General features: G+C 45.7%; 1 protein-coding gene across 3 annotated transcripts in view; it reads left to right on the forward strand.

Annotated features, from left to right (window-relative positions):
• Window positions 1-666: 666 nt before the first annotated feature.
• Window positions 667-24,296, forward strand: part of LOC149339352 (protein maelstrom homolog) — a 39,405-nt gene continuing 15,775 nt past the window's right edge. Inside the window, exons 1-11 of one of the 3 annotated variants that reach the window (XM_089548101.1) lie at window positions 667-890; window positions 1,273-1,383; window positions 1,845-1,938; window positions 2,045-2,188; window positions 2,269-2,310; window positions 4,318-4,503; window positions 12,720-12,858; window positions 14,424-14,486; window positions 21,185-21,302; window positions 22,415-22,561; window positions 23,917-24,121. In XM_089548101.1, the coding sequence (XP_089404227.1) occupies window positions 765-890; window positions 1,273-1,383; window positions 1,845-1,938; window positions 2,045-2,188; window positions 2,269-2,310; window positions 4,318-4,503; window positions 12,720-12,858; window positions 14,424-14,486; window positions 21,185-21,302; window positions 22,415-22,561; window positions 23,917-24,121 (1,375 nt within the window). In that variant the 5' untranslated portion in view covers window positions 667-764. The other 2 variants (XM_089548099.1, XM_089548100.1) reach the window with 2 other exon arrangements.

Below are 24,296 nucleotides of genomic sequence, written 5' to 3' on the forward strand. Positions count from 1 at the left end.
TGGCGGGGTCCTATGGAGCAGCGTGCGCCAACTTTCGTTAGCTTATTGGCCGTTGAGGGCGCTCGGTTGACCTGTTCGTCTGCTGTCATCATCATCATCGTTTGCCAATTTGCGCAAGATATTTAATACATTTGTTTCGTCTTCTTCTGCTATCTTAACATCAACGATAAAAATATCCACAATAACGAGTTTTTTCGCTCTGGATGAGTACAAAAAACGTCTTTCTTTTTATCCGCTTTCTTTTCGTCAGCACCACCGTGCCTAGCATAGATAAATGGATGTTAATGATTATGTGGACAAACGACGAAACTGCCTTCTTTGAAATAAAATTATGGAGGAGGCCATCTTGTTCAACAGGTATAATGTAGCGCCACGCTTCCCGTAGGTGTCTTTCCCTAGCGGCAAAAGGCATGAACTAGAACATGCGCGCTGGAGCAGTGCCAAATGTGCAGGTCTGTAGTTCAGTAGGTCTTGGTAGGGAGCACCTCGAGCCGCCCGAACCGATTTGCCACGAACGAAAGACAACAAAACAAGCTGTGTCGCCGGCAGGGCCACAAATTACAAAATTAAATATAGCTATTTTTTTCTTTTTTTTTCATTTTGCTTAGCAATTTTCAAAAGTCTGGTTCTGTCAAGCATGTTATGGTGTAGTGCTGCGGTGCTGCAGTAGGCTCTGCACGAGGTGGCCATTTGTAACGTCCACACGTGCGTCGAGTGCCGGGTCTCATTCGCAGACGCGCTTGCTCGTCGCCCTGTATAGAGCGATGGCTCCTAATAAGAAAAAGGGCCCGTTTTTTTTCTTAATGAGGGAAATTCAGAACAGCCGAAGGGCTCAGAATCTGCCCTGCTCGCTTGAAGACGTCCGCGAAGAGGCCGGCGAGAGATGGCGAGTAAGCTGCGTTTGGGAGCCTGTTTTACCCTGTAACTTCTGCTCAATGGAACCCGATATTGAACTCAGTTTTTAAACGCTTACCTCGGTTTTGAAGTTTGTTTGAATGACTTGCAGACTACCGTTGCAATTTTTTTTTTTTGCTTCTGTCGGCTGGCTTCAACCGTCGCTTGTCAGGTGTCCTTCCATTGTCTCGTTCCTCCCGGGCAATTTAACCGTTACTAAGGGACGCTCGGTTTCCTGTACGTTTTTGCCTTCATGCCTTTATCGCAGCTTTATTTATTCTTACAGTCTACGTTGTTTCGCTAAGTAGTGTGTGAACGGCTCTTACGTGCTGTCATTGTGCTGTCAAACGCTGGAGTGCGCCATGTTGGATTTTTCAGTGCCTTAGCGAGCGAGAGCGGGCCGTTTACGAAGATATGGCAAATGAACACAAGGCTAAGGGCCAAGGGTCCCTTTATAACAAATTGACCTCGGATCGCCGTCCCATCGCGGTAAGTAATGTCTGCCTGTCATTTGTTCGTGCCTCTACTTCCTTAAACGAAATGAGTGGCGCGTTCCATTATGTCCTTTGAAATGAGTGGCGCGTTCCATTAGATGTCCTGTAATGAGATGTCGTAAAAAAAAAGTAGGCTGAAAGCCGCGGTGTTTTTCGCAAAAAACTTGCTCCTCTGCTGCTGTAGCTGTTTGTGTGCTTGTGGCTGCATGAATTGTGCGGCGCTTGCAGTTTTTGAGCGAATGTTCACTTGTTGCGGTGCACTCGTGGAAAATGAAACTTCGTCTCCTTTTTCCTTAAATTTTCAAAGGTGTAGAACAGGTTGCTTGCATGGTTGACATATAGGTTACCTGTTTGCATGTGTAACAAAACTCGTGCTTATTGGGCAGTTTGTGTGAGTGCAGACTATGTGCCATGTTCATTTAAAAAAAAAAAAAAAAACCTTTCTTTATTTTACAGCAAGTCCTCCAGGAAGAGAACGAACTTGTCCGCCAGCATAGAGAGATGCTGGACGGCATTGAACAGTACGTGGAGGACATGGGGGATGTAGACAGTGCGTATTGTTTAGACCAGCCTTCTTATTGTTGAACGCTTTGTAGTGATTTACTTGACAGTTGACTTTGAGTCCTTTTTTGCTTTTTCTCATTTAACCCCTCTAGACATAAAAAATTGGCCTCTGTACATAGTGTCCACAAATATATTGTGTGAAGCTAATGGAAGATATTTGCCACTTGAGATAGCAGTCATTCAGTACTGCATTCAGCAAGGCTTCATCCGAGCTTTCCACAGATTTATAAACCCAGGTATGAGCTTGACACTTCTCTTGCGGCAGTTTGGCATGGCTGGTGTGTCGTCGCCCTGACCAATGAATATGTGCCCACAGGCAGGGTCCCTATTGGGTTTGCAAGTGCCGCCAAGGACCACAGTGAGTTTCACAACTTTTTTTTCTACTGGGCGGCAGCCCATTACGATTTCCGCATTTTCTGGTGGCGATTGTCTGCTGTTTAGTTTCTTGTAGGGGCGATTGATCATGGCTAACTTCAGATTGCAGGGTGTGCCCAATAAGCTTCCAAGGAGCTCGTGGGCGCTCTGTAACAAAATCGTTAAACTAGGATGTTAATGTCCTGGGTATTAGTGCAGTGCTTAGATACTGAAGTTTCAGCGAGTAGGTATTTGTGAAAATACTCAACAGTACTTTCTTTGTGTGTCGCCTGGGGTGCGTATTTTAATGCTGCCTGAAAAGGAAGTGCTGCCGTTTGTAGCTGTTATATTGGTGTTAAGAGTAGTCCAGAACAGAAATGGAAATGTCATCCTGCTTTTGGATTGGATTTTTTTTTGGTTCAAAGTGCGGGAGGTTCAAACAGGTTAAATGCTTTGGTTCAGAAAGGGATCGCAAAGAATAATTCATCCTCTTTGTTGCCTTGAATGAAAATAATTGCGTAATTTTAAATGAAAAGCTGTTTTTTTTTTTACAGCATTTTACTGAGTACATAGAATCACAGCGGTGCGGGGGTGTCCTGCCGTGCTGATGCTTGGTGCGCAAAGTTCGCTGTGAAAGTTCACCTCATGTGGGTCGCCCCTTAGGAGTCTCTCTTGGCAAGAAGCCATCACAGCACCAAGGGTGCTCACCCCCCCCTCTTCCCTCCTTTTTTTTTATCCTCAATACAGTGGTACCCTGATTATCTGTCACCCTTTCATGTGACGACCCGCATTTTACAACTAATTGGCATGGGCCCGGTGATACTCCCATAGGGGATAATGTATTGAAAGCTTTGATTATACGACGGGAAAATATGCACGCTTGCTTTGTACGATGGCTGGCGGGAACCTTCCGGAACGAGAGCCGTTGGTGGAGCACTTTATTGGCAGACGTGACTGTAGTATCGGCCGAAGTGGCCGTATGACGAGACCAGAGCTCCACACGAACTGTGACCAAAGACTTAATTGATTCGATGCGCACAAGTATTTATAGATAACAAGCACATGATGCAAACAGCCAGTCCATCAAATCGAAACCGAAACAAACCAGTGGATACAACAGTGACGTCAGCTAAGTTCGTTCCAGATCGGAATCTAGGCTGAGATGTGCACGCAACAATGCGATCGAACGCACGACGGTCTGTGATGACAGTTGTGCCGACTGCTCTTGGCTCCACGCTTGCAACCCGCAGCCATCAGTGCGAGGAGAATCACTTGGCTGACGAAGGTGTTAGGGAGATAAACTGTACATTCATGCCAGCATGAAGTTAATGTAAAGGCGGTAACAAGGTTAGACATCAGTGATCATCAGCGACTAGTTTGAAAGCGCTTTCAGTTGTGGCTTTAGTGCGGAACACGTTAGGCCTAGCGACACAGAGCGAGCCAGGAGCCAGCGGTGCACTGGCGGTGCGTTCAGGTTGCAAGCGAACATCGTGATTTGTTTTTCTGTTGTGATGCGAATTCCCAGTAGAGACACTGCTGCCCACTGCTGCACAGTGACAGTTCTAAAGGAAGTCTGAACAGGAAGGCGTGGCATGGCCGTACTGCACGCCGCAAACCGTCTTTGAAGAGTCTGAGCAGCCATATTTCTGGCAAGTCATCCAAATCGTTTTCAAGGTGCTTGTGATGTCTAATGCACAGAGACTAGTGCTCACACACACCTCATCTAAAGCTGCCTCTTCGACGCCGAAAAGCCAGGCAGCGCGCATTCTCAGAACTAGTTCTCGGAGGATGAAAATAAGCGCTTTTATAAAAAACTAATTTTTGAAAGCCACAGTAGTGGACGCGTTTGTTACGTGAATGCATTACCTGTGCGAGATTTTTTATTGCACGACCGTTGCACGCAGTCCCCTGAAAGTTGTAAATCGAGGTTCTACTATGGTTTGGAAGGGTTTTGTATCATTCTTGAGGCACTTGTGGTCACTGTTTTTTTGTCATTTTTTTTTCTGACCAGGTGAGAACACTCACGGTATCCCTGTGTCCAATTTCGAGGAGGGCGTCACCGACTACAGGCAGTTTGTTGAGGACCTGTTTGCATTTTTCCGGGTCACAAACGAGGATCAGCTTCCGCCGGTTTTCACTATGCAAGACCACATTCCGCAGGCGGAAGGCTGTCTGCGCTGGATTCGGGAGGCGACTGGTGAGTTGTCTTGACCCTTTGTAGGTGCTGCGCATGCAGTTGTGTGCATTCGTAGCCAGAATACGAGGGGGTACCCAAAAGAAACCGGACTTATTTTTGTTTGAACTTATTTGTTCACATTTTAAGCACAGACCTTCAATCTCCTTCAAAGTATTCCCCACTTGCAATGATACGCTTGTCGAATCTTTCATTCCATTTTTCAAAACATTGTTTAAATACTTTTGTGATGCTTGACAGTGCCTCCGTCGTTTTTTTCTTCACCTGAGCAACATCAGCGAAACTCTTTCAATTCACCTATTTTTTCATTTTAGGAAACAAAGAAAGTAGCACGGGGCAAGGTCGGGAGAGTATGAGAGTTGAGGAATAGGGGTCATGCCATTTTTGGTCCAAAATTGTTGTAGAGACAGGGCTGTGTGAGCAGGGGCATTGCCATGATGGAACAACCAGCCGCCCGTCTGCCACAAATCTGGCCGCTTGCACCGCACACTGTTGCCCAATATTTTCAAAACATCCAAGTAGAAAGCTTGGCAAACTGTCTGACCCTGCGGAACAAATTCTCAATGGACGACTCCTCTCACGCCGAAAAAACAAATCAGCATTGTTTTGAGGTTTGGTTTCACCTGATGAGCTTTCTTGAGGCGAGGTGAATTTGAAGTTTTCCATTGGCATGATTGTTGCTTTGATTCAGGATTCGATTCAGGAACACTTGAGTTGTCCCCATAGCATCGTCCTTGTACGTCTTTCTTAATATTTCAAGAGTTTCCATTCAACTTTTTCCGAGCAAAAATCAGAATTTCACCGGCGCACGCTGTTCACAAAAGTCAGCCATTGCAAAAACGACATTCACACAAAACAGTCGTCACTCTAAAACTCTGCCTAAACTAGCCTGACCTCCTTCAACGACGGCACTCGGCTTACTGACTCTGGAATGTTCGCTCTGTGCACTCCTAGAGGCAAAACGCATGGCCACAGAAGCTTTGCCGACCAAAAAATTTAGTCCGGTTTCTTTTGGGTACCCCCTCGTAGAATGGGGCGCGCCGCCATGTTCTCTTCTAAGGACCAGTGTTGCCAATTTAGCGAGTTTTTACACTATTTAGCGGTAGAAAATCCTGTATTGTGGGAGGCTGATTTTTTAGCGGTTTTTAAGCCTGGATGGCTGTTTTTTTTTTTTTTGAGGTTTTGGCAATTCTGTCTTTTATTTCTGAATATTAAGGGTTTCTAAAGGGGGGACACTACTCTAAACAGTGAACTTTTGAACCGCTTGCTCGATTTCATTGAAACTTGTGGGGCTAGTTTATATTATTACTGGGACCACCTCTACTAAATTTAATTATTTTAGAATAAGTATCAAGCACGTTATGCAACCTTTGTGCCAAGGATGACTATGCTTGCTTAGGAAAACTACTGTCTGAAAAATAAGGGCAATTTTTCCAATTTTTTGTGTTACGTGGCATTGGGAATGTCCAGAGCACACAACTGTGGAATTATTTTGCTTAGTTCTCCTATATTTTGAAAGAATGATACCATATAAAGAATGGCATTCGATTTTCATTTTCCATCAATTTTCTTAAGGTCACTTTTCAGTGTGAAAAAAAGGAAAAAATAGACAAACTGAGTGCACAGTTGTGTTCCTCATAAAATTTCGCTCCAGAAAACCCACTACAATACCAATATTATCAAGTAATATTGGAAAGATAGTTTTTCTAAGCTGACAGTTGACTGAGGAAACGGGAGGTGAGAAAAATAGACTCACATGATTGCAAATAACCCCGTTTTATTTTAAGCACTGCAATGTTTAAGACAAGTCCCCAGCTGAATAATGAAATTTGGCAGAGGTGGTCTCAGCAGTGATATTCGCAAGTTTCAATGAAATCGAGCAAGCAATTCAAAGTTCACTCTTTACGGTAGTGTCCCCCCTTAAAATTCTACCCTCTTCTGCGAGAAAATGTCACCATGCCGCTGTGAGCGCTTGACGTGCCTTGATTTGATATTTAGACAAAAAGAAGTTTTGAAAGTTGAAATAATGACCAGCATCTGGAAGGCTTAAGTCTAGTGGGTCTGAGTTTTACTGCTTCTCAGAAATATAGGCCCTATGAATCGCAGCAACTTGGATGTAAAGAACCTCCGTGTAGCGAATTTCTCGATACTACGGAGTTTCTCGGTTCCCCAATGCCTTGCCTATTGAAATGCGTGTATTTGAGACCTCCATGTTACAGTGGGGTTACATGGAGCTTGTGCTGAGTTGCGAAATTGGCAGAAAAATTTTCATCGCGATAAAGCACAAACTGACAGAGCAACATCTGATTGCAATGAGTGACCACAAATGACACACCGCACCGTGCACCAGTGTCATCTGTACGTCTCAGTACTTTCACTTTTGGAACATCGTACCACATGGTATGACGTTCATGCTCAAAAGGAGCGAAAAATAATTGGGCACCGCAAAAAAAAAAAAAAAAACTGTGCGAAGCAGTGCGGGCCCTTCGCCACTGCATGGTTGCTCACACGATTCTGGCGTTTATAACTCTAGGTGCAGTGGCGGTGGAGAGTGCCAGCGACACTAGGCAATAAGTCCGTTTCATGGGTAACGCTGGCTTGCAGCCTGGGAGGGAACATGCGGGAAGCAGCATGCGCTCTCCTCTAGCTCGGCCATGGCGCCTTCGCCCTCTCCCCACCCCATTCGTAGCGGCGTTGCGCATACCACAGTGTAGGTGATGGCAGCTGTTACTGCAGTCGGGTTACAGTCAAGTCCACTTATAACAATGCTGGATATAACAATCGTCAGTCATGGCATCATCAGCTTTGCCACGTGTTCTGTGGTAAAATAAACTGCTTATAGCAATGCTGTCAAGGCACATTATTGGTTATAACAATTAAATCTGGTAATTGAGTGTCAACCATTATGGAAAAAAAAAGGAAATGCTACAACCACACCAGCAAAACCATGCTTACAACACAAAAGCGCTAAGCTGGCGCAGCAACTCCACAAAAGCAAAAGAGGCAGGCGTCATCACGTCAGGAGAGCTGCTGCATTGCGCGTGCATGCAGCCAGCGGTTTTTTTCTCTTGTCAGCTGTCACCGCACCCTTAGTTCTGCATGCTTCTTGAAATTCCCTTAAGAATCACTTCTGGAAAGCCAGCCTGATTCCTGTGACGTGGAGGTGCACGAAGCTCCCACCGGTGGTGTACTGATGGCGGTGCTTTGGTCATCAGTGAACATTGTTCCAGTTTCCTGAAGTTTGAATTAACGAGCTTTTACAGGCATTAGAACAATCAAACCCCTCTGGGTCCTTCCTGTCAATACATGCTCTGAAGTTTGTCATCTTTTATTTTTTTCAGCACAACCCTGTTATAACAATTATTGGTTATAACAATGGTATTTCCATGGCACTTGAATATTTTTATAAGTGGGCTTGACTGTATTAGCATGATCACAAAATGTTTCTAGGCGTTTGACTTCGAGTAGCGAGGTTTTCTGTAAACATTTTCTATACTCCCGTTTCGTACATAGCAAGTAACGCTGCAAAGGCTGTGGAAGTAGTGCATCCGCGATACCATATTACGCCACCATGTACCATTCATCCTTCTCGAAGCCTCGTTGAGTATTTGGACGAAAACAAAGAGCGGTATATAATAAAGTGGTAGAGCACTGAAACGGTGAGGCGCTCAATTCTTGGACCTTCTGGCTGTAATTTCCACAAGGTGAGCTACTTTTTAGGCGCGGTAGGAGTAAAGGGCGATTAGCCTTTTCAGCCACGTAGCGTGCCGCCAATGTCATTCTTTTCTCAGTCTCAATGAGTTGCAGGGTGAAAATGTGGCAAGTTTTAGTAAAACAAGGTCCGGGCGATTGTTATTCACGACGCTTGAACATCTGTCGCAACAAAATATGCTTGTGTTCACTTTGGTTGTGGGGCGAACTACTTTTTGGGCGTTGTCTTGTACTCCGTTTCATACGTAGCAGACATCGCTGCCATGTCTGCATCGCTGCAGACATCGCCCCTGTTTGCGCAAACTAAGACCGCGCACGGAAAGTAGTTCGCCATGCAACCAAACTGAACACAGGCACATTTTGTTTCAGCAAATCTCAAGTACTGCGACTGGAAACCTCCTGCACTTCATTTTGCCTCTTACCGCGTTTTTGGCTCAGTGGTTATGGCGCTCGGCTGCTGACCCGAAAGACGCGGGTTCGATCCCAGCCGTGGCGGCTGAATTTCGATGAAGGCAAAATTCTAGAGGCCCCCGTGTGCTGTGCGATGTCAGTGCACGTTAAAGAACCCCAGGTGGTCGAAATTTCCGGAGCCCTTCACTACGGCGGCCCTTATAGCCCGAGTTGCTTTGGGACGTTAAACCCCAATAACCAACCACCAACCAACCATCTTACCGCGTTTTCATCTTGCATCTCTTCGAGGCTTCGAGAAATAAGAATGGTGTGTGGCAGTCTGATATGTAGCTGGTAAGGCAAATTGTTCAGACTCAATTCATGCCTAAAAAGTAGTGCACGGTAAGTAAAACTCATAGCCAAAGTGCCGGAACACTGTGCGCCTCTCTGCTTTGAGCATGAATCTGAATGCTTGCTCTTCGTTTTATACCACTCTTTGTTTTCGTGCAAACACTCACCGGTGCTTCGAGAGGAATGAATGATGTGTTGCTGAGGAGTATGGTTCTTTGAGTGCACTACATGCTTCTGTAGCCTCCGCTGCATTGCCTGCTACGTATGAAATGGAGTATAGCTTGCGGGAACAGGTGCACTAGCTTTGGCAGCGTTTCCTACCTTCACTTCACTTTATTCACCTTAAGGGGGGACATGGGTCTTAAAACATTTTTTTATTTACAGACCAAATGCAATGAAACTGCAGACTTATTCAGTGTTTTCTGCTGATTTCAAATGTGCAATTTGTTTATTTCTAGGCCAATTAGTTCCTTGGGTATTATACATATCATGCCATTGTTTGCTGAAACAATAGAAAAGAAATGGGCCACCAGAAATAATTTTAATGTGTGGGTAGATACTACAATGTGTGAGGAATGCAACGCTGGAAGCAGTTATCAGTTTTTTGTCCGTGTGGACAAATGGCTTAATAGTTAGTTTCATGTGTGTCCTGTGTTTTCTGGCACTGTATTTCTGGTTAACTCACTTGAAAACTAACTATTAAGCCCATTTGTCCACACGGACAAAAAACTGAAAACTGCTTCCAGCGTTGCATTCCTCACACATTGTAGTATCTACCCACATATTAAAATTAAATTTCTGGTGGCCCATTTTTTCCTATTGTTTGAGCAGACAATGACAAGATATATATTAATATCTCAGGAACTAATTGGCCTATTTGAAATTGCATATTTGAAATCAGCAGAAAAACTGAATAAGTCTGTGCAGTTTCATTGCATTTGGTCTGTAAATAAAAAAAAATGCTCTAAGACCCATGTCTCCCCTTAAAGACCCCCTTCAGGGGGTATTACATAAGGGGTGGGTTAGTATATTCAACAATAATAAATACAGTAGAACCCCGCTGTTACGTTCCTCACTGCTGCGTTTTCCCGGCTGTTACATCGTTTTCTTCGGGTCCCGGCATAGCTTCCATAGGATCCAATGTATTGGGAACCCCGCTGTTACGTCGTAGCCGAAGAAACGATCCCGCATGATACGTCGCAACCGGGCTCCCCGAACCCAACCGGGCAATGCGCGCCAACCGGCATTTTGATTTTTGACGAGTCTTGGCCAGGCTTGGCTACGGAACTGGCTGCAAGAAGCCGCGCGCGAGTTGGAGAGGCGGCCACTAGATGGCTATCTGCCTCGCACGCCGAACGCCGCGATCTTTATCGTGGGAGGTGGTGAGGAGGAGGCGCGCGGCTGCGGTCGCTTATCAGCGGGTCTTTTCTTTCACTCTTTCTTTTTATCTTTTAACTCTCCTGTATCTGCAAGTGCCAGCGGTGGTGGCTCGGCTGGAGCCAGTCGGCAGGGCCCGTGCAATTTCCTTTTCATCCTTCTCAGTCGCAACATCTTTATTGTGCTTTGATGGCGTGATAGCGTTGAGTAAGCGGAAGGGGCTTTCCCTTGAGGAAAAGCTGGACGTACTAAACGCAGTCGACAGGCAGCCAGGGCGGCTTACGCGGAGCAGCGCGGCGAGCAGCCTACGAACATTTCAGTGCTTGACGCTGTGCACAACGTCGCTTCAGCGTGGACTGCAGTGAGCGCGTGAACTACACAGCACTGCTGCGTGCGTGCGGTGTGGCCGCACCGCAAAGCGACGCTGACAGCAATGCGGCCTTTGCTATTGAGAAACGCGTTGTTCTTTCCAGCGAGCGAAAGAAACTGCAATCCACCATTCTCGATTTTTTTAAAGTCCTAGGGTCAATTTGCGGAAATAAATTGTTTCAAGTCAAAGCTGCACTGTTTTCATTAATTTTCGGTGCTTTCCTCACTGTTGCGTTTTCCCGGCTGTTACGTTTTTTTTTTTCCCGGTCCGGTGAAAAACGTATGAACGGGGTTCTACTGTACATGTCATTGCAGTATGATACAAGTGGTTACAGCAGATAAGAATGAAGATGGGCACGTGATGGCGGCAACATCGGAGGGGAGGGCATTCCAGTCAACAATGGTGCGGGGAAAAAAGGAACCTGAAAAAGTTGCAGTGCCCGGCGCGATAGAGGCCGGCCGATCTGAAACGGGTGTGCAGTGTGGTGAGATATGCGGGCCGGATGAGAAATGTGAGGTGTTTGATTCAGAGTGCTGTGGAAAAACTTGTGGAGCAAACACATGCAGGCGACGCGACGACGAGTTTCAAGGCTTTCGAGACCGCAATTATTCTTTAGAGATGAAACGCTGATCGTATATGAATATGCAGAATGAACGAAGCGAATGGCGCGGTTTTGAACTGATTCGAGTGCATTTGTTAGGTATATTTGGTGTGGGTTCCAGATGGGACTGGCGTACTCGAGTTTAGGTCTAATAAGGGTTTTGTAAGCTAGAAGTTTCACGTGTGGCGGTGCATGACGAAGATGATGTTTCAGGAATCCTAGAGATCTGTTAGCAGATGATATGATTGTGGTAATGTGTGTTCGCCAAGAAAGATCGCTGCAGAGTGTTACACCGAGGTACTTGAACGATTGGACGCTTTCTATAGATGAGTTGGTAGCTGTATAGGAGAAAGCCACATGCTACCATTTATGAAACGGAGTGTAGGTGATTTCACTTGGATTTATTTCTTACTTTGGTTTACGTTCTGCGTTGCCCTTTTGAGTTGATAATAGAAACCGGGTTGTAACTAAAAAGGCCTGGAATTTTTCTCACTTTCGTTAAAGGGACACTGAGGAGAAATTGAAGTTGGCTTGTATCGGCAGAATACCAGCTCCTGATTACAGAAACGCCACTCATACTGACAACAAAGCTCTTGTAACGTAGAAAAGAGCAAGAACCAAAATACAGGTATCGCTGCCACAGGCCAAACTCGCAAGTACAAGCGTGGTGACGTCATAGGACAAAGCAGTGTTGCTAGAACCAATGGTTCTAGCAACTCTAGGACCCGAGAAGCCACAAATCACAGAGGCGCAGCCAATGCATGCACAAATCTCCTTGACATCGCCAGATGGCGCCATGTGCCAGGCAACTACGCGCGCGACTGAAGCATCGGGACCAATCAGCGCCTGCTCACTAGCGTTAGGGGGGCTCCCGGTATTCCGCTAGCGGTAACAAGGTACACGGTATGCTAAAGGTGTCTATTTGCGAGAACTTCGTTGACGACTTCGAGAACGAGATCCATCGTAACGCTGGCAAAACGCCAGTTCAAACGTAAGCGAAGCGGCTGTAGCGCCGGCCGCAATAGCCGATAGATGCCTTCAACGCGTGGCCGGCGGTAGCTTTCGTTTTGGCTGCTGCTAGGCCGCACTGCTGGCAACAGAAATCACGGAGTCTGCGCTACGTCATGTTCACGTCATGTTTCACGTCGCTTAGTCATGTGTCGTCATAGGAGAATCCCAAGTTTGAATCAGAGCGGCGGGAAAAACTTTTTCAACTTCGAATCCAAATTTCTTAGAAATAAATGCATCTTTCGCTGCCGCCCAAGTGGCAACAAAGCCATGACATGCCGAACTATCGGATTTTGCTATAAAAAAAATATTAATAGTGCTGCCCTCAGTGTCCCTTTAATGCATTATAAAAGCACTGCAGCTATAGATTCTGCCTGCACAGTATTAATGACGCGCGTTGTTTCTTGCCAGGCATCCCAATCGACATTCAGGTCTGGGACGTCCTGCCTCTGCTGCGCAACCTTCGCCGTGCAGCTGGCAGCGAGATTTCTAATGGGGAGGCTGAAAACATCCTCAACAGCGCACTGTTTGACTATGACATGAAGTCCTTGTAAGTCCAGACTTACTCTGTTTGCAGCGCAGCCTTTGAATGTCTTCGTTGCAACAGTCCCACTTGTTACTGCATGCATACGTGTTCAGAACTTCTCGACTTTTTTTTTTATTGCAGTTAAGGGGGGACCCTGGTCTTTGAAAAAACATTTTTATTAATAAAGTCAGTTATGAAATTTCCAGGCGCACATGTAGTTTTGTGCGCTGATTCTGGATATGTCATTTAATTTTGTGTAAAACAATTCCTTGAGCACTTGTGCAATTTTTATGCAAGTATTTTGGGAAAAGTTTTGCAGAAAATTTGCTGCAGGAAACTCGCTGCAATTCATGCCTTTGGGTTCTCTTAACACCAAGGAATGCAATAAGGGTAAAATTATCACCCTGGCTATCATAGAACTTGAGTTATAGAGTTTTGAAGTTGTCACTTCAGAAATGAGAAGAAAAGTGTGTATTCCTGTTTGTGAAGTGGCAGCTTCAGTACCCTGTAACTCAAGTTCTATGATAGCCAGGATGATAATTTTACCCTTATTGCATTCCTTGGTGTCAAGAAAACCCAATGGCATGCATTTCAGCGAGTTTCGTGCAGCAAATTTTCTTATATGCTCTCTCCAAAAGACTTTCATAAAAATTGCACAAGTGCTCAAGGAATTGTTTTACACGAAACTAAATGACATATCTAAAATCAGCACACAAAAATACATGCGGCCTGAAAATTTCATGACTATATCTTGATTAATAAAATTTTCTTTTCAAGACCAGGGTCCCCCCTTAAGTTAATAATTGCCCTTTTGCAAGCCAAAAGCTGTTTCAGTTGAGCACCTTCGATATTAAGTTGGCTGGCATTGTCTTAAGTTTTTTAATAATAAAATGTATTTGCTCTTAGTTTTCAAGACTTGGTTACTCCATATGCTTAAGACTACTCTGTACGGATGGTTGCACTCATGGAGCTTACTGGCGGCAGTGGATATGGGGTGATTTGGTCCGAAAATCCGTCTTTTTGTTCTGTGGCTTTGCCACGCTACTGTTTAATAGCGTCTTACAGCTTTTGCTACATTACTGAAACAAGATGCTTTTGGCGGGTATTGGGTAAAGGCTTTGTGACAGAGGTAAAGAGACCCGTAGGGACTAATTTACTGGGGCAGCCCAAAGACCTGGGTCATTGGAACTTCCCCATTTAGGAAGTCATGAAATGATACAGTAGAACTACGCTGTTACATTTTTCATGGGACCACGAGAACAATTATACCAGCCAGGCATTGTATCCAAACAGCGTGTGTGGAAAAGATAGCGAGTTGTTGTATGCCACATCTTATTTATTGTATTCCTTGGAGGCATTGGTGTTATGCACTGGAGGGCCTTCAAAATTAACATGTGGCTTTCGCCTATTAGGGCGTCTGGTTCTTCTAGCCTAATGCATTGCTCAGCATCTAGTGCGACAATAAGTCACTTACGGGTGTTCACAGAAGAGCCTTAGTTTCGCCCTGACATGACTGAAATGCAGCAGACGATGTTTATTTGATGCTTTGCTCACTGCCCCGGCCCTCTCCCAACTTTTTATATGTTTAGGTGCTCTTACCATGCCGAGATCGACAACCGGCACTGCGCCCTCGGCGAGAGCAGGAGGATCGGGTAAGGCATTTTTTTCTTAATTTTGGTGCATGGCAAACAAAAAAAAAAATTAGTTTAGCATCATCATCCTGACTACACCCACTGCAGGGCAAAGGCCTCTCCCATGTCTCTCCGATTCACCCTGTCCTTTGCCAGTTGCTGCCACCGTGTTCCCGCAAATTTCTTAGTCTCATCTGCCCACCTAACTTTCTGCGGCCCCCCCTGCTATGTTTATCTTCTCTTGGAACCCACTCCATTACCATTAAAGAAAAGCGGTTATCATCCCTTCACATTACATGCTCTGCACAACCACATTTCTTCCTCTTGATTTGGTCTAGGATGTCATTAACCCGCGTTTGTTCTCCCACCCACGTTACACCTATCATTTTTCTTTCCATAGCTCGCTGCCCCTGGTCTTGAAAAGAAAATTTTATTAATCTAGATGTAGTAATGAAATTGTCAGGCCACATGCATTTTTGTGTGCTGATTTTGGATGTCATTTCGTTTCGTGTAAAACAATTCCTTGAGCACTTATGCAGTTTTTATGCAAGTATTTTGGGAAAAGTTTTGAAGATAATTTGCTGCAGGAAACTCGCTGCAATGCATGCCTTTGGGTTCTCTTGACACCAAGGAATGCAATAAGGGTAAAATTATCATCCTGGCTGTCATAGAACATGAGATATAGGGTACTGAAGCTGCCACTTCAAAAACAGGAATACACACTTTTCTTCTCATTTCTGAAGTAACAACTTCAAAACTCTATAACTCTAGTTCTGTGATAGCCAGGGTAATAATTTTACCCTTATTCAGTGGTGCTCCAGCTGCTCCATTTGCTCCATTTTGATACATTTACATTTTGCTGCACCAGTCTGCTCCCAAAGTGGCAAATTGATCAATATTGCGCCTTAGCTGCTCCAAAAAGAAGACACTGTCGCGAGAAAGCAACTATATTTAGAGCCATTCAGGATTTCGGTTGACAACCTACTAAAACGTTTTTGCAGTTGGCAACCTAGGGCATTGGTGGGCTGCCTTGTGGTAGAATTTAGCAGCCAGTTTTTATGGAGGAAGGAAAGAACTCGGGAGAGGCTGTTACTTAACATTTTTTGAAGCCGGCTCCCGTAGGGAAAAAAACTGAGCAGGGAACATCCGGTGAAGCCTAGTCATAAAGACCATCGCCGCCCCCACTGAAGCGCGTGTGTTTCAGACCTTCATGTAGTAAAGGTGTTGCGGGAGTTCACCTTGATGGAACGAACTGGCTACGCCTTCTCTCTGTTAGTGCTGAGCCACTCAAAATTTGTTAGAACCACGCGAAAGTTCCGTGACGATAAAGCACGGAACTGACATGAGAGGAACGCCGATCGCATCGAGCCGCTGCAGTGACGCAACGTGCCGTGCTCCAGCGCCGTTGGCGCATCTCCGGCTCTTTCTCTTTTGGAACGTCATACCACGTGGAGTTACAACTGTTCATGCTCAAAAGCAGCGAAAAATGATAGGGCATAGCAAAAAAGAAAAGACACGAGCAGTGCGCGGCCATCACTGCCGCATGGTTGCTCGCGTGATTCCGGTGCCGATAACTTTGGCGTGTAAGGAGCGGGGACGGCGGAAATCGCCGGCGACGCAAGGTGAGGAGTCCGTTTCCTGGGGCTACAGCGAGGGAGCAGCGGGGAAGAACCTCCGTGGTTGGTCTACGGCAGCGGCACGGCCGCACGCGTTCCTCTCTAGCTCGGTCGCGGTGCCCCCGCCTTGCGCGGGTCGCGGCGGAGGTGGCGGCAGCTGCTGCTGCAGTCGTACTATCAGCGTGATTGCAAAACGTTTCTCCACGTTTATGACTTTCAAGTAACACTGCTTTGTGTAAATGTTTTCAAGGTGATTGCGCCTACTTTTATTTCTTATTTCGGTTCCCGTTCTGCAGTGTCCTTTTGACTCACTTCGCGAAACCTACATGTAACGGAAACCTGGATGTAAAGAAAAATCTCAGACTTTTTAAAAATTTCGTTATGACCACGTTTAACTGTAGAGCCAACATGAAAAAAGAATGATTCTAGTAAACGTGTTCTCTGGACTTTTAGTCAAGCACGCTTGGTTGAACTTGCTTGCAAGGCAGTGTTAGCAATAATAAAATATTTTCTCTGTTTTTGTGATTGTTTTCGTCCTACCTACGCATGGCTGAACGTTATCTCGTTAGGAACAAACTCTTTGTGACTCCTTTATTCCATTCATGCTGTTCCCATGTTGCTCCAGGGTTATTGTTCTGATACAAAATGTGCTCCAGAATGGATATTTTTCTGCTCCAAAAATTGCTCCAGAACTTGAAATGGCTGGAGCACCACTGCTTATTGCATTCCTTGGTATCTAGAGAACCCAATGGCATGCATTTCAGCGAGTTTCCTGTAGCAAATTTTCTGCAAAACTTTTTCCAAAGTACTTGCATAAAAATTGCACAAGTGCACAAGGAACTGTTTTACATGAAATTTAATGACATATCTAGAATCAGCGCACAAAAATACATGTGGCCAGAAAATTTCATAACTGTGACTTCATTAATAAAAATTTTTTTTTAAGACCAGGGTCTCCCCCTTAACTTAAGCTGAACCCTCTTTGTTAGCCTCCATGTTTCTGCCCTGTAGGTGAGTACCGCTAAGATAAACTGTTGTATACTTTTCTCTGGAAGGATATTAGTGAACTGCCATTCATGATCTGAGAGAGCCTGCCATATGCGCTCCACCCCATTCTTATTCTTCTAGTTATTTCCCTCTCATGATCCAGATCAGCGGTCACTACCTGCCCTAAGTAGTGTATGTGTTCCCTTACCACTCCCAGCACTTCGCTACCAATAGTGAGCTGCTGTTCCTGTGAGAGGCTGTTCAACATTACTTTGGTTTTCTGCATGTTAATTTTTAGCCCCACCGTTGCGCTCTGCCTGTCGAACCCATTGGTCATGTTTTGCAGTTCATGTCCTGAGTGACTTACCGTATAGTGCTGAATATAGGTCGAGGTTTTTCCGAAAAATATTACCGAAAGGTAACCCCTCGACTTATATACCGGCCTTTGGCACAAACTGAATAGTCGTCTGGCAACATGTGTGAGCCGCGGACATTTTGGCATCCGCAGCGTTATCGTTTCCATGTTGACGATTCTTTCCTTCCTCTTTGTCGACCGACGTGGCCAAACGTTGACGGCGGTAATCGTTCTTGGTGTTGTAACGTATTACCGTATTTACTCGCATAATAGGCGCACCCCTAGTTTGGGCGCGAAAAATCAGATTTTTTTTATTTCCGCGCATAAAAGGCGCACCCCGAACTTGGCACTGTGATCAATACTGTATTTACACGATTGCAAGCCGACGCCTCGCCAACCCCCGCTCCCCAATCTTTATTTTAGCAAAGCTTTTGCTGAACTGACTACTAGTCCTCACTAGTGCTGCTGCAGACCCACAGCACGTACAACGGCATCGCGTAGAACTGCCGCACACAGTTTTCAGGGATGCTCACTTCAAGCGTCTGTTTGGAAAGCTTCATCTCCAGCCGGAAACGTTCCCGACTTAGGCCCGCGAAAACCTCGGCGCTTGGAGTCTCGTACGAAAATTTAGGGACGCCGCAGTCACAACTGCTCCACTTCTCGGCCACGTCGTATTTTCCGACCTGCCGCACGCTAGCCGTGTTCGAGAGCAAACTCCCAGCCGTGTGGCTGTTAAGGTGCTTGGCCGTCGAGCTAAAACAGCAACGCTCCACGGCAAAGCCATAAACCACGATGAACTATCGCGCTACCGCAGATCCCGGCACTTGACAGCAACAAAAAAACAAAAAAAAAAACGAGCTGGAGATGCTGATGGCGATGTGGATAGCGAAAGCTCGCGGCGCGGAGGAGGAAAACGTTGATGATAATGATAAGCTCTACCTCGGGCGCCCTCCGTGGGTGGCGTCTGGAAGCTCCTGTGCGCGTGTGGCCTCCGCGATCAAGCGCCCGTTGCGCGCAGCCGGAGCCAATCGCAGAGGCCTCGGTGCGTGCATTCCGAAGGCTATTCCCGCGTGGATCGTGGAAAGTTTCGGTGCAGCCCTTACACGGATCTTTTTTTTTAAAATATTTTCTTCGGGAAAACGGGGTGCGGCCCGTACACGAGTGCGTTTACGCGGTGTGTTCAATTTTGAGAGTCGAAAAATTTCTGGAAATTTTACCCCGCGTAATAGCGCACCCCGAACTTTGAGCCGGATTTTCTGGAAAAAAAGTGCGCCTATTATGCGAGTAAATACGGTAATTTCGCGACAGCCCGCAAAATGAGTACCGGTACTCGAAGTCAGTTCACCACAGCGTTTAAAAAAGTTATCGAATTCAGTGAAGAGTATGGGAACATGTCCGCCCAGCGACACTTTGGCGTCTCGGAGAAGAGCGTCCGGTACTTGCGAGTGCAGAAAATTGAGCTGTCTGCCTGAAACGCGTGGAAGGCGACCTTTCGCGGGTGCCGCACGGTGCACCCTGAGCTCGAAGACAAGGTATGCGGGCATTCAAGAAATGTTGCATTAGCAACTCTTTGGACGGTACCGAGGACGACATGCTGTGGGACGCAGCCAGCGCGAAGCAGTCGTCTTCGGACGAGAGCTCAGACAGCTCGGACGAATGAGGAGGCAACGAGTCTGGTGGCACCAGTGAATAAAACGAAATTTTGTACCTCATAATTTTTATGTTGACTTTTTTGCTTCAAGGTAAGGGGGTCGACCTATATTCCGCCTCGACCTATATTCCGCATTGTACGGTAGCAAGGCACTGTCATCAGCGAATCGCAAATTAGGTATTCTCCATTTGCTCTTCCATTCCAAATTCAGGCTTTCGAACACCCTCTGTAAACAGGAAGTGAATAGCATTGGTGAGATCACGTCTCCCTGCCCGACACCCTTCTTTATTGGAATTTTATTGCTGGCTTCATGAAGTGCCATAGTAGCTGTGCAGTCGTTATAGATGTCTTCCAGTTCAGCATATTTGCCAAAATATACTGACTTTCTCATCTAAAGGTTTTGACAGTGCTCAGCTGTTGACATCTGTGGCACATATGTTCGGTGCAGAATTAAAGAACTTCATGGCATTACAGCTTACCATCTAGAAGTGGCAGTATGCCTGTTGATATATAATGCTCTCTGCTTGTTTAGCTATGTTGGGCCTGACACGTGGTGATCATGCTAATGATTGCCAAAAGGTTCATTTTCACCTCCTTGGTTTTGAAATTCTTACTGCATGACTGCTGCCACTCCAGGTCAGTGCACAAAATTTTTGTGCTGTCATTGGAAGGCAGGTTTTTTTAATTTTATTTTATTTGTTTTTTGTTTGTGTGTGTGTGCGAAAGCACTATTCCATTAGGTTAACCCCGAGCAAGATTGTGCGATGTTTGTGGGTTTGGGCCATCGCTGCCGACTGTGCTGCTATCCTAAATCGTTTACGTTCCTAGTGCCCCCGCTTCGCTGATATTGTAATAAGGGAGTAATTACTCATTGGCATCCACCCGAGCGCAGCCATACGGTTACAAAGGAAAGCTATACAGCTTTCTCAGAAACTTCGCAGTTAAAGAGAAATTCGTCCTGGTCCTGGGTTCGAACCCCGGACCAGGACGAATTTCTCTTTAACTGCGAAGTTTCTGAGAAAGCTGTATAGCTTTCCTTGGTAGCCGTATGGCTGCGCTCGGGTGGATGCCAATGAGTAATTACTCCCTTATTACAAATCTACTCCACCTTGGGGGATTCCCCTAAACATTTGACCTTCGCCGATATTCCTGTGCACACCCTGTTGCCAGCGCGCTCCGCCATCTCCACTCTCGATGAGTGAGATCCATCGGGGTTGGAATCGGTGTGCTATGCACGCGGGCTGCTCGTGCCGTGTCTTTTCACGCAGTTGTTGACTTTGAGGCGGTGTTGCGTCAATTGCTTTCTCTCGTCCTACTCTGTTGAACATGTTAAGGGGGGACATGGGTCTTAAACATTTTTTTTTATTTACAGACCAAATGCAATGAAACTGCATGGACTTGTTCAGTTTTTTCTGCTGATTTCAAATATGCAATTTGTTTATTTCTAGGCCAATTAGTTCCTGAGGTATTAATATATATCATGCCATTGTCTGCTCAAACAATAGAAAAAAAATGGGCCACCCGAAATTTAATTTTATGTGGGTAGGTACTACAATGTGTGAGGAATGCAACCCTGGAAGCAGTTTTGTTTTTTTGTCCATGTAAACAAATGGCTTAATAGTTAGTTTCATGTGTGTCATGTGTTTTCTGGCACTGTATGTCTGGTTAACTCACTTGAAAACTAACTACTAAGCCCATTTGTCCACACGGACAAAAAACTAAAAACTGCTTCCAGGGTTGCATTCCTTGCACTTTGTAGTATCTACGCACGTATTAAAATTAAATTTCTGGTTGCCCATTTTTTTTCTATTGTTGGAGCAGACAATGGCATGATATATATTATCTCAACTAATTGGCCTGGAAATAAACAAATTGCATATTTGAAATCAGCAGAAAAAACTGAATAAGTCTGTGCAGTTTCATTGCATTTGGACTGTAAATAAAAAAAAAATGCTCTAAGACCCATGTCCCCCCTTAAAACCCTGCTATTTACCGACATGAAAAGCAGCATGATAAGCCAACAGTAAAGTAACAAGACAAGCCAACATTCGTGCACTCCTGCTTTTGCCCGTTTATAGAATTTAGCCAAAAATTGTTTTTTCCATTGCAGGTACAAGCTATCAAACGCCCTTCTCCCTGCCTATGATATTCACACAATCATTGAGTATCAGCACCTGCCTCCACGCTACGACCCATCGCTGAACTTCGAGATTTCACAGATGAATGTGGTGAGTGATTCGGATTTATATATATACATAAACTATGGTCCTGTAACTATGGTCCAAATAATTGGACAGTTCGGAAAAATTCTGTGAACTTCAAAAAATTTACTTGGTTGTAAAAAAAAAAAAGCTTTGAAAAATCGTGAACTTAGTTGATTCTCATGTTTTGTTAACAAGCAATATTAGATTGTAGCTGAGATAGTTGTTTTCATGTCCGCACCACCTTGCGTACCCGGTGCCAAACTAACGGGGCCGCGGGTCCGTTGTAACTGGATCGTAGTATGCACCCCGTGCTGCCCTATGTACACCGCAAGAAGTCTGTTTACTTAGGCGCTAATGGCCATGAAGACAGTATCCACGTGGAGAAGCGAATGCTTCAGACTGCACTCCTTTCGGCCTTGCACCACGATTGGTGTCGCCTAGGTAGAGGCGGGTGTCACTTCAGTACAGTTTTCAGTGCAATCATGCATCCTCGCACACCATTAGCCGTTCCGTAATTTGAGTGGCAGTTACTGGCTTGAGATTTAGATATCTGACCAACTGGCTTGAGATACCCTTTGTTATCTCAAGCCAGTTGGTCCGATATCTAAATTCTTCAGGATGGCTCTTTTTACAGCGGTGAAGCGGTTGGTTGTGACACCGTCTGCTCGTGTCTATATTAGGTCGGAAACAAACTTTTGGTCACGAAATGATCGCCACAGCATTGTTGGCACCTATTTTAGTCTGAAAAATTAGTTTAGACTCCAGTGGGCCATGCAAAGTCCTCCTAGGATTTCGAATGTTCAAACACGTTAAGATGAGATAACAAGGGGCACGAGTTGTGGATTCTACTTATGTGGCATTATACCATATACATTGCACATTATGACCTTTATAGAGTTTTCAGGACGTGCTGGCGAAATGTTAGCATAATTTGCGCTCCCCCTCTTTGAAGCTTTAATTTTAGGAAAATAAAGTGTGCAGCAGTGCGGTATGTGGTGCAGAACTTATTATAGTGCACAGGTTTACTTCAGCGTCTCAAAATTGGAAACTTGCTTTTGTGTATTGGTATTTTGTGTCATCTTGACTGAGCCAGACCGTTTGCACTCCCTCCCCCATTTTCTGCTGGCGGCTCGCAGAAGCCCATCCGTCCAGGGTTGGGAAGGCGTGCGCAGCTGCAGGCAGGGGGCGGGGATGAAGGCAGCAGCACCTCAAGGGACAGCTATGTGTCGGCACCCTTGCCCAGGGAGACTAGGCGTCCCGCTGACTACTACGGCGAACAGGCGGTAAGTTTGGGACCCTGACGGGGATTGGTCATTTTCAGAGCCATCCTTCCTGGCTCATGCTTAACTGGATGTGGCAGAAACTTGCCTTTTCAGGGCTGCTGCACTTCTCTTGGCTTAGCTTTGCTTCTTCTAATACCTGCCACAAAAGAGAAACAGCTCGGGCATTGCGCTGATATTCATTAAAGGTGCACTGAAGAGGAATCTGAACTTGTCTTTTTGCCGCGGGAACTCGATCTACACGTTCCTAGCTTTCTTAAAAACTACGATTTACTGCCCTGTGTGGCCGATTTCCCCAATTCAATCGAATTAACGTCCGGCTCCCGCCTTTTCTTTTTAATTCTGCCTCTTACGGTGGGCGAAGTCGACCAACGCGTGGAGCGCCTTTCACCCAGTCCCGTGGCGGCTTGCCGCTCTGCCATCGGCGGAGTAATACGTAGTAGTCCGTAGTAGCAAATAGTCCGCGCGTATTTTTATTTCTTCGGGCTTATTTTGCGGCTATATTATCTGTGAATGAAACTATTTATTCACGGAAACCTAAAAAACAAAGCGAAAGCAAAGCCTCCACGGGACTGGGTGAAAGGCGCTCCACGCGTTGGTCGACTCCGCCCACCGTACGAGGCAGAATTAAATAAAAAAGGCGGGAGCCGGACGCTAATTCGTTTTAATTGGGGAAATCGGCCACACAGGGCAATAAGTCACTGTTTCTAAGAATGCTAGGAGCGTGTGGATCGAGTTCCCGCAGCAAAAAGACATGTTCAGAATCCTCTTCAGTGCACCTTTAAGCTGCAGGCTTCTCCTGAACTGCACTTTTGGGATGTTGAGAAAAACAGCGCTTGCAGACAAAGGACAAAAACGAGGACACACAACTGCGCTGTAGGACACACAACAGCGCAGTTGTGTGTCCTCCTCGTTCTTGTCCTTCGTCTGCAAGCGCTGTTTTTCTGAAGATGTACCCCAACCAACTCGCCCAGCAACAACACACCTTTTGGGATGTGCTAGTGGTAGGAATGTGTTGGTAGAAAGCGAGCTTGCTCGAAAACTAAGCGGGAGTTGTTGGCTGTGAATTGATGAGGACTGTTTTGCAGCTTTGATTGCCGCCGTAAGAGTTCATGCTAAGACAAAGACGGCAAGTGGTTGCCACTGTTTGGCCACGTTTCATCACGTAGCTCAGTGTCGTGGGTCCCGACTGTAGTAGTCGAAGTTAAGAGTTGGCGTTGTAACGAAGCTACTAAAAGCATTAGCCAAAGCGCTGTTGAGAAATGCCCTACGTCGGTGTAAGTCAGATAACAACTAATGCGTCGCTCTGCTTTGTAGTGCGTCAGGTTTCTATCCTAACGAGCCTTCACTTTTCACAGGGCCCATCTGTGGTTGCTGCTTCTGCTCGTTTTGGCGCTGCTGCTGCTAGCAGCAGTGCAGTGGACGACGAGTTTCCGTCACTCTGCGAGTCAATGCAAAAGTGCCAGCCTCCCAGCCGGGGAGCCAGTGGGGACACATTCTCGCGTGCCAGCAGCAGCATGACGTCGTACTCTGACAGGAGTGAGTCTGCTAGCATTACTTCAGGTGAGTACTGTTGTGCCAGCACTGATCTCAGATATTTTAGTTGCCATGAAAACCCCTGTATAATACAGGCCCGCAATTAAGGGGGAGACATGGGTCTTAAATCATTTTCTTTATTTACAGACCAAATGCAATGAAACTGAACAGACTTATTCAGTTTTTTCTGCTGATTTCAAAT

The sequence above is a fragment of the Amblyomma mixtum genome, chromosome 6 (assembly GCF_055824585.1).
Source record: "Amblyomma mixtum isolate Tamu chromosome 6, ASM5582458v1, whole genome shotgun sequence".
Lineage (NCBI taxonomy): Eukaryota > Metazoa > Arthropoda > Arachnida > Ixodida > Ixodidae > Amblyomma > Amblyomma mixtum.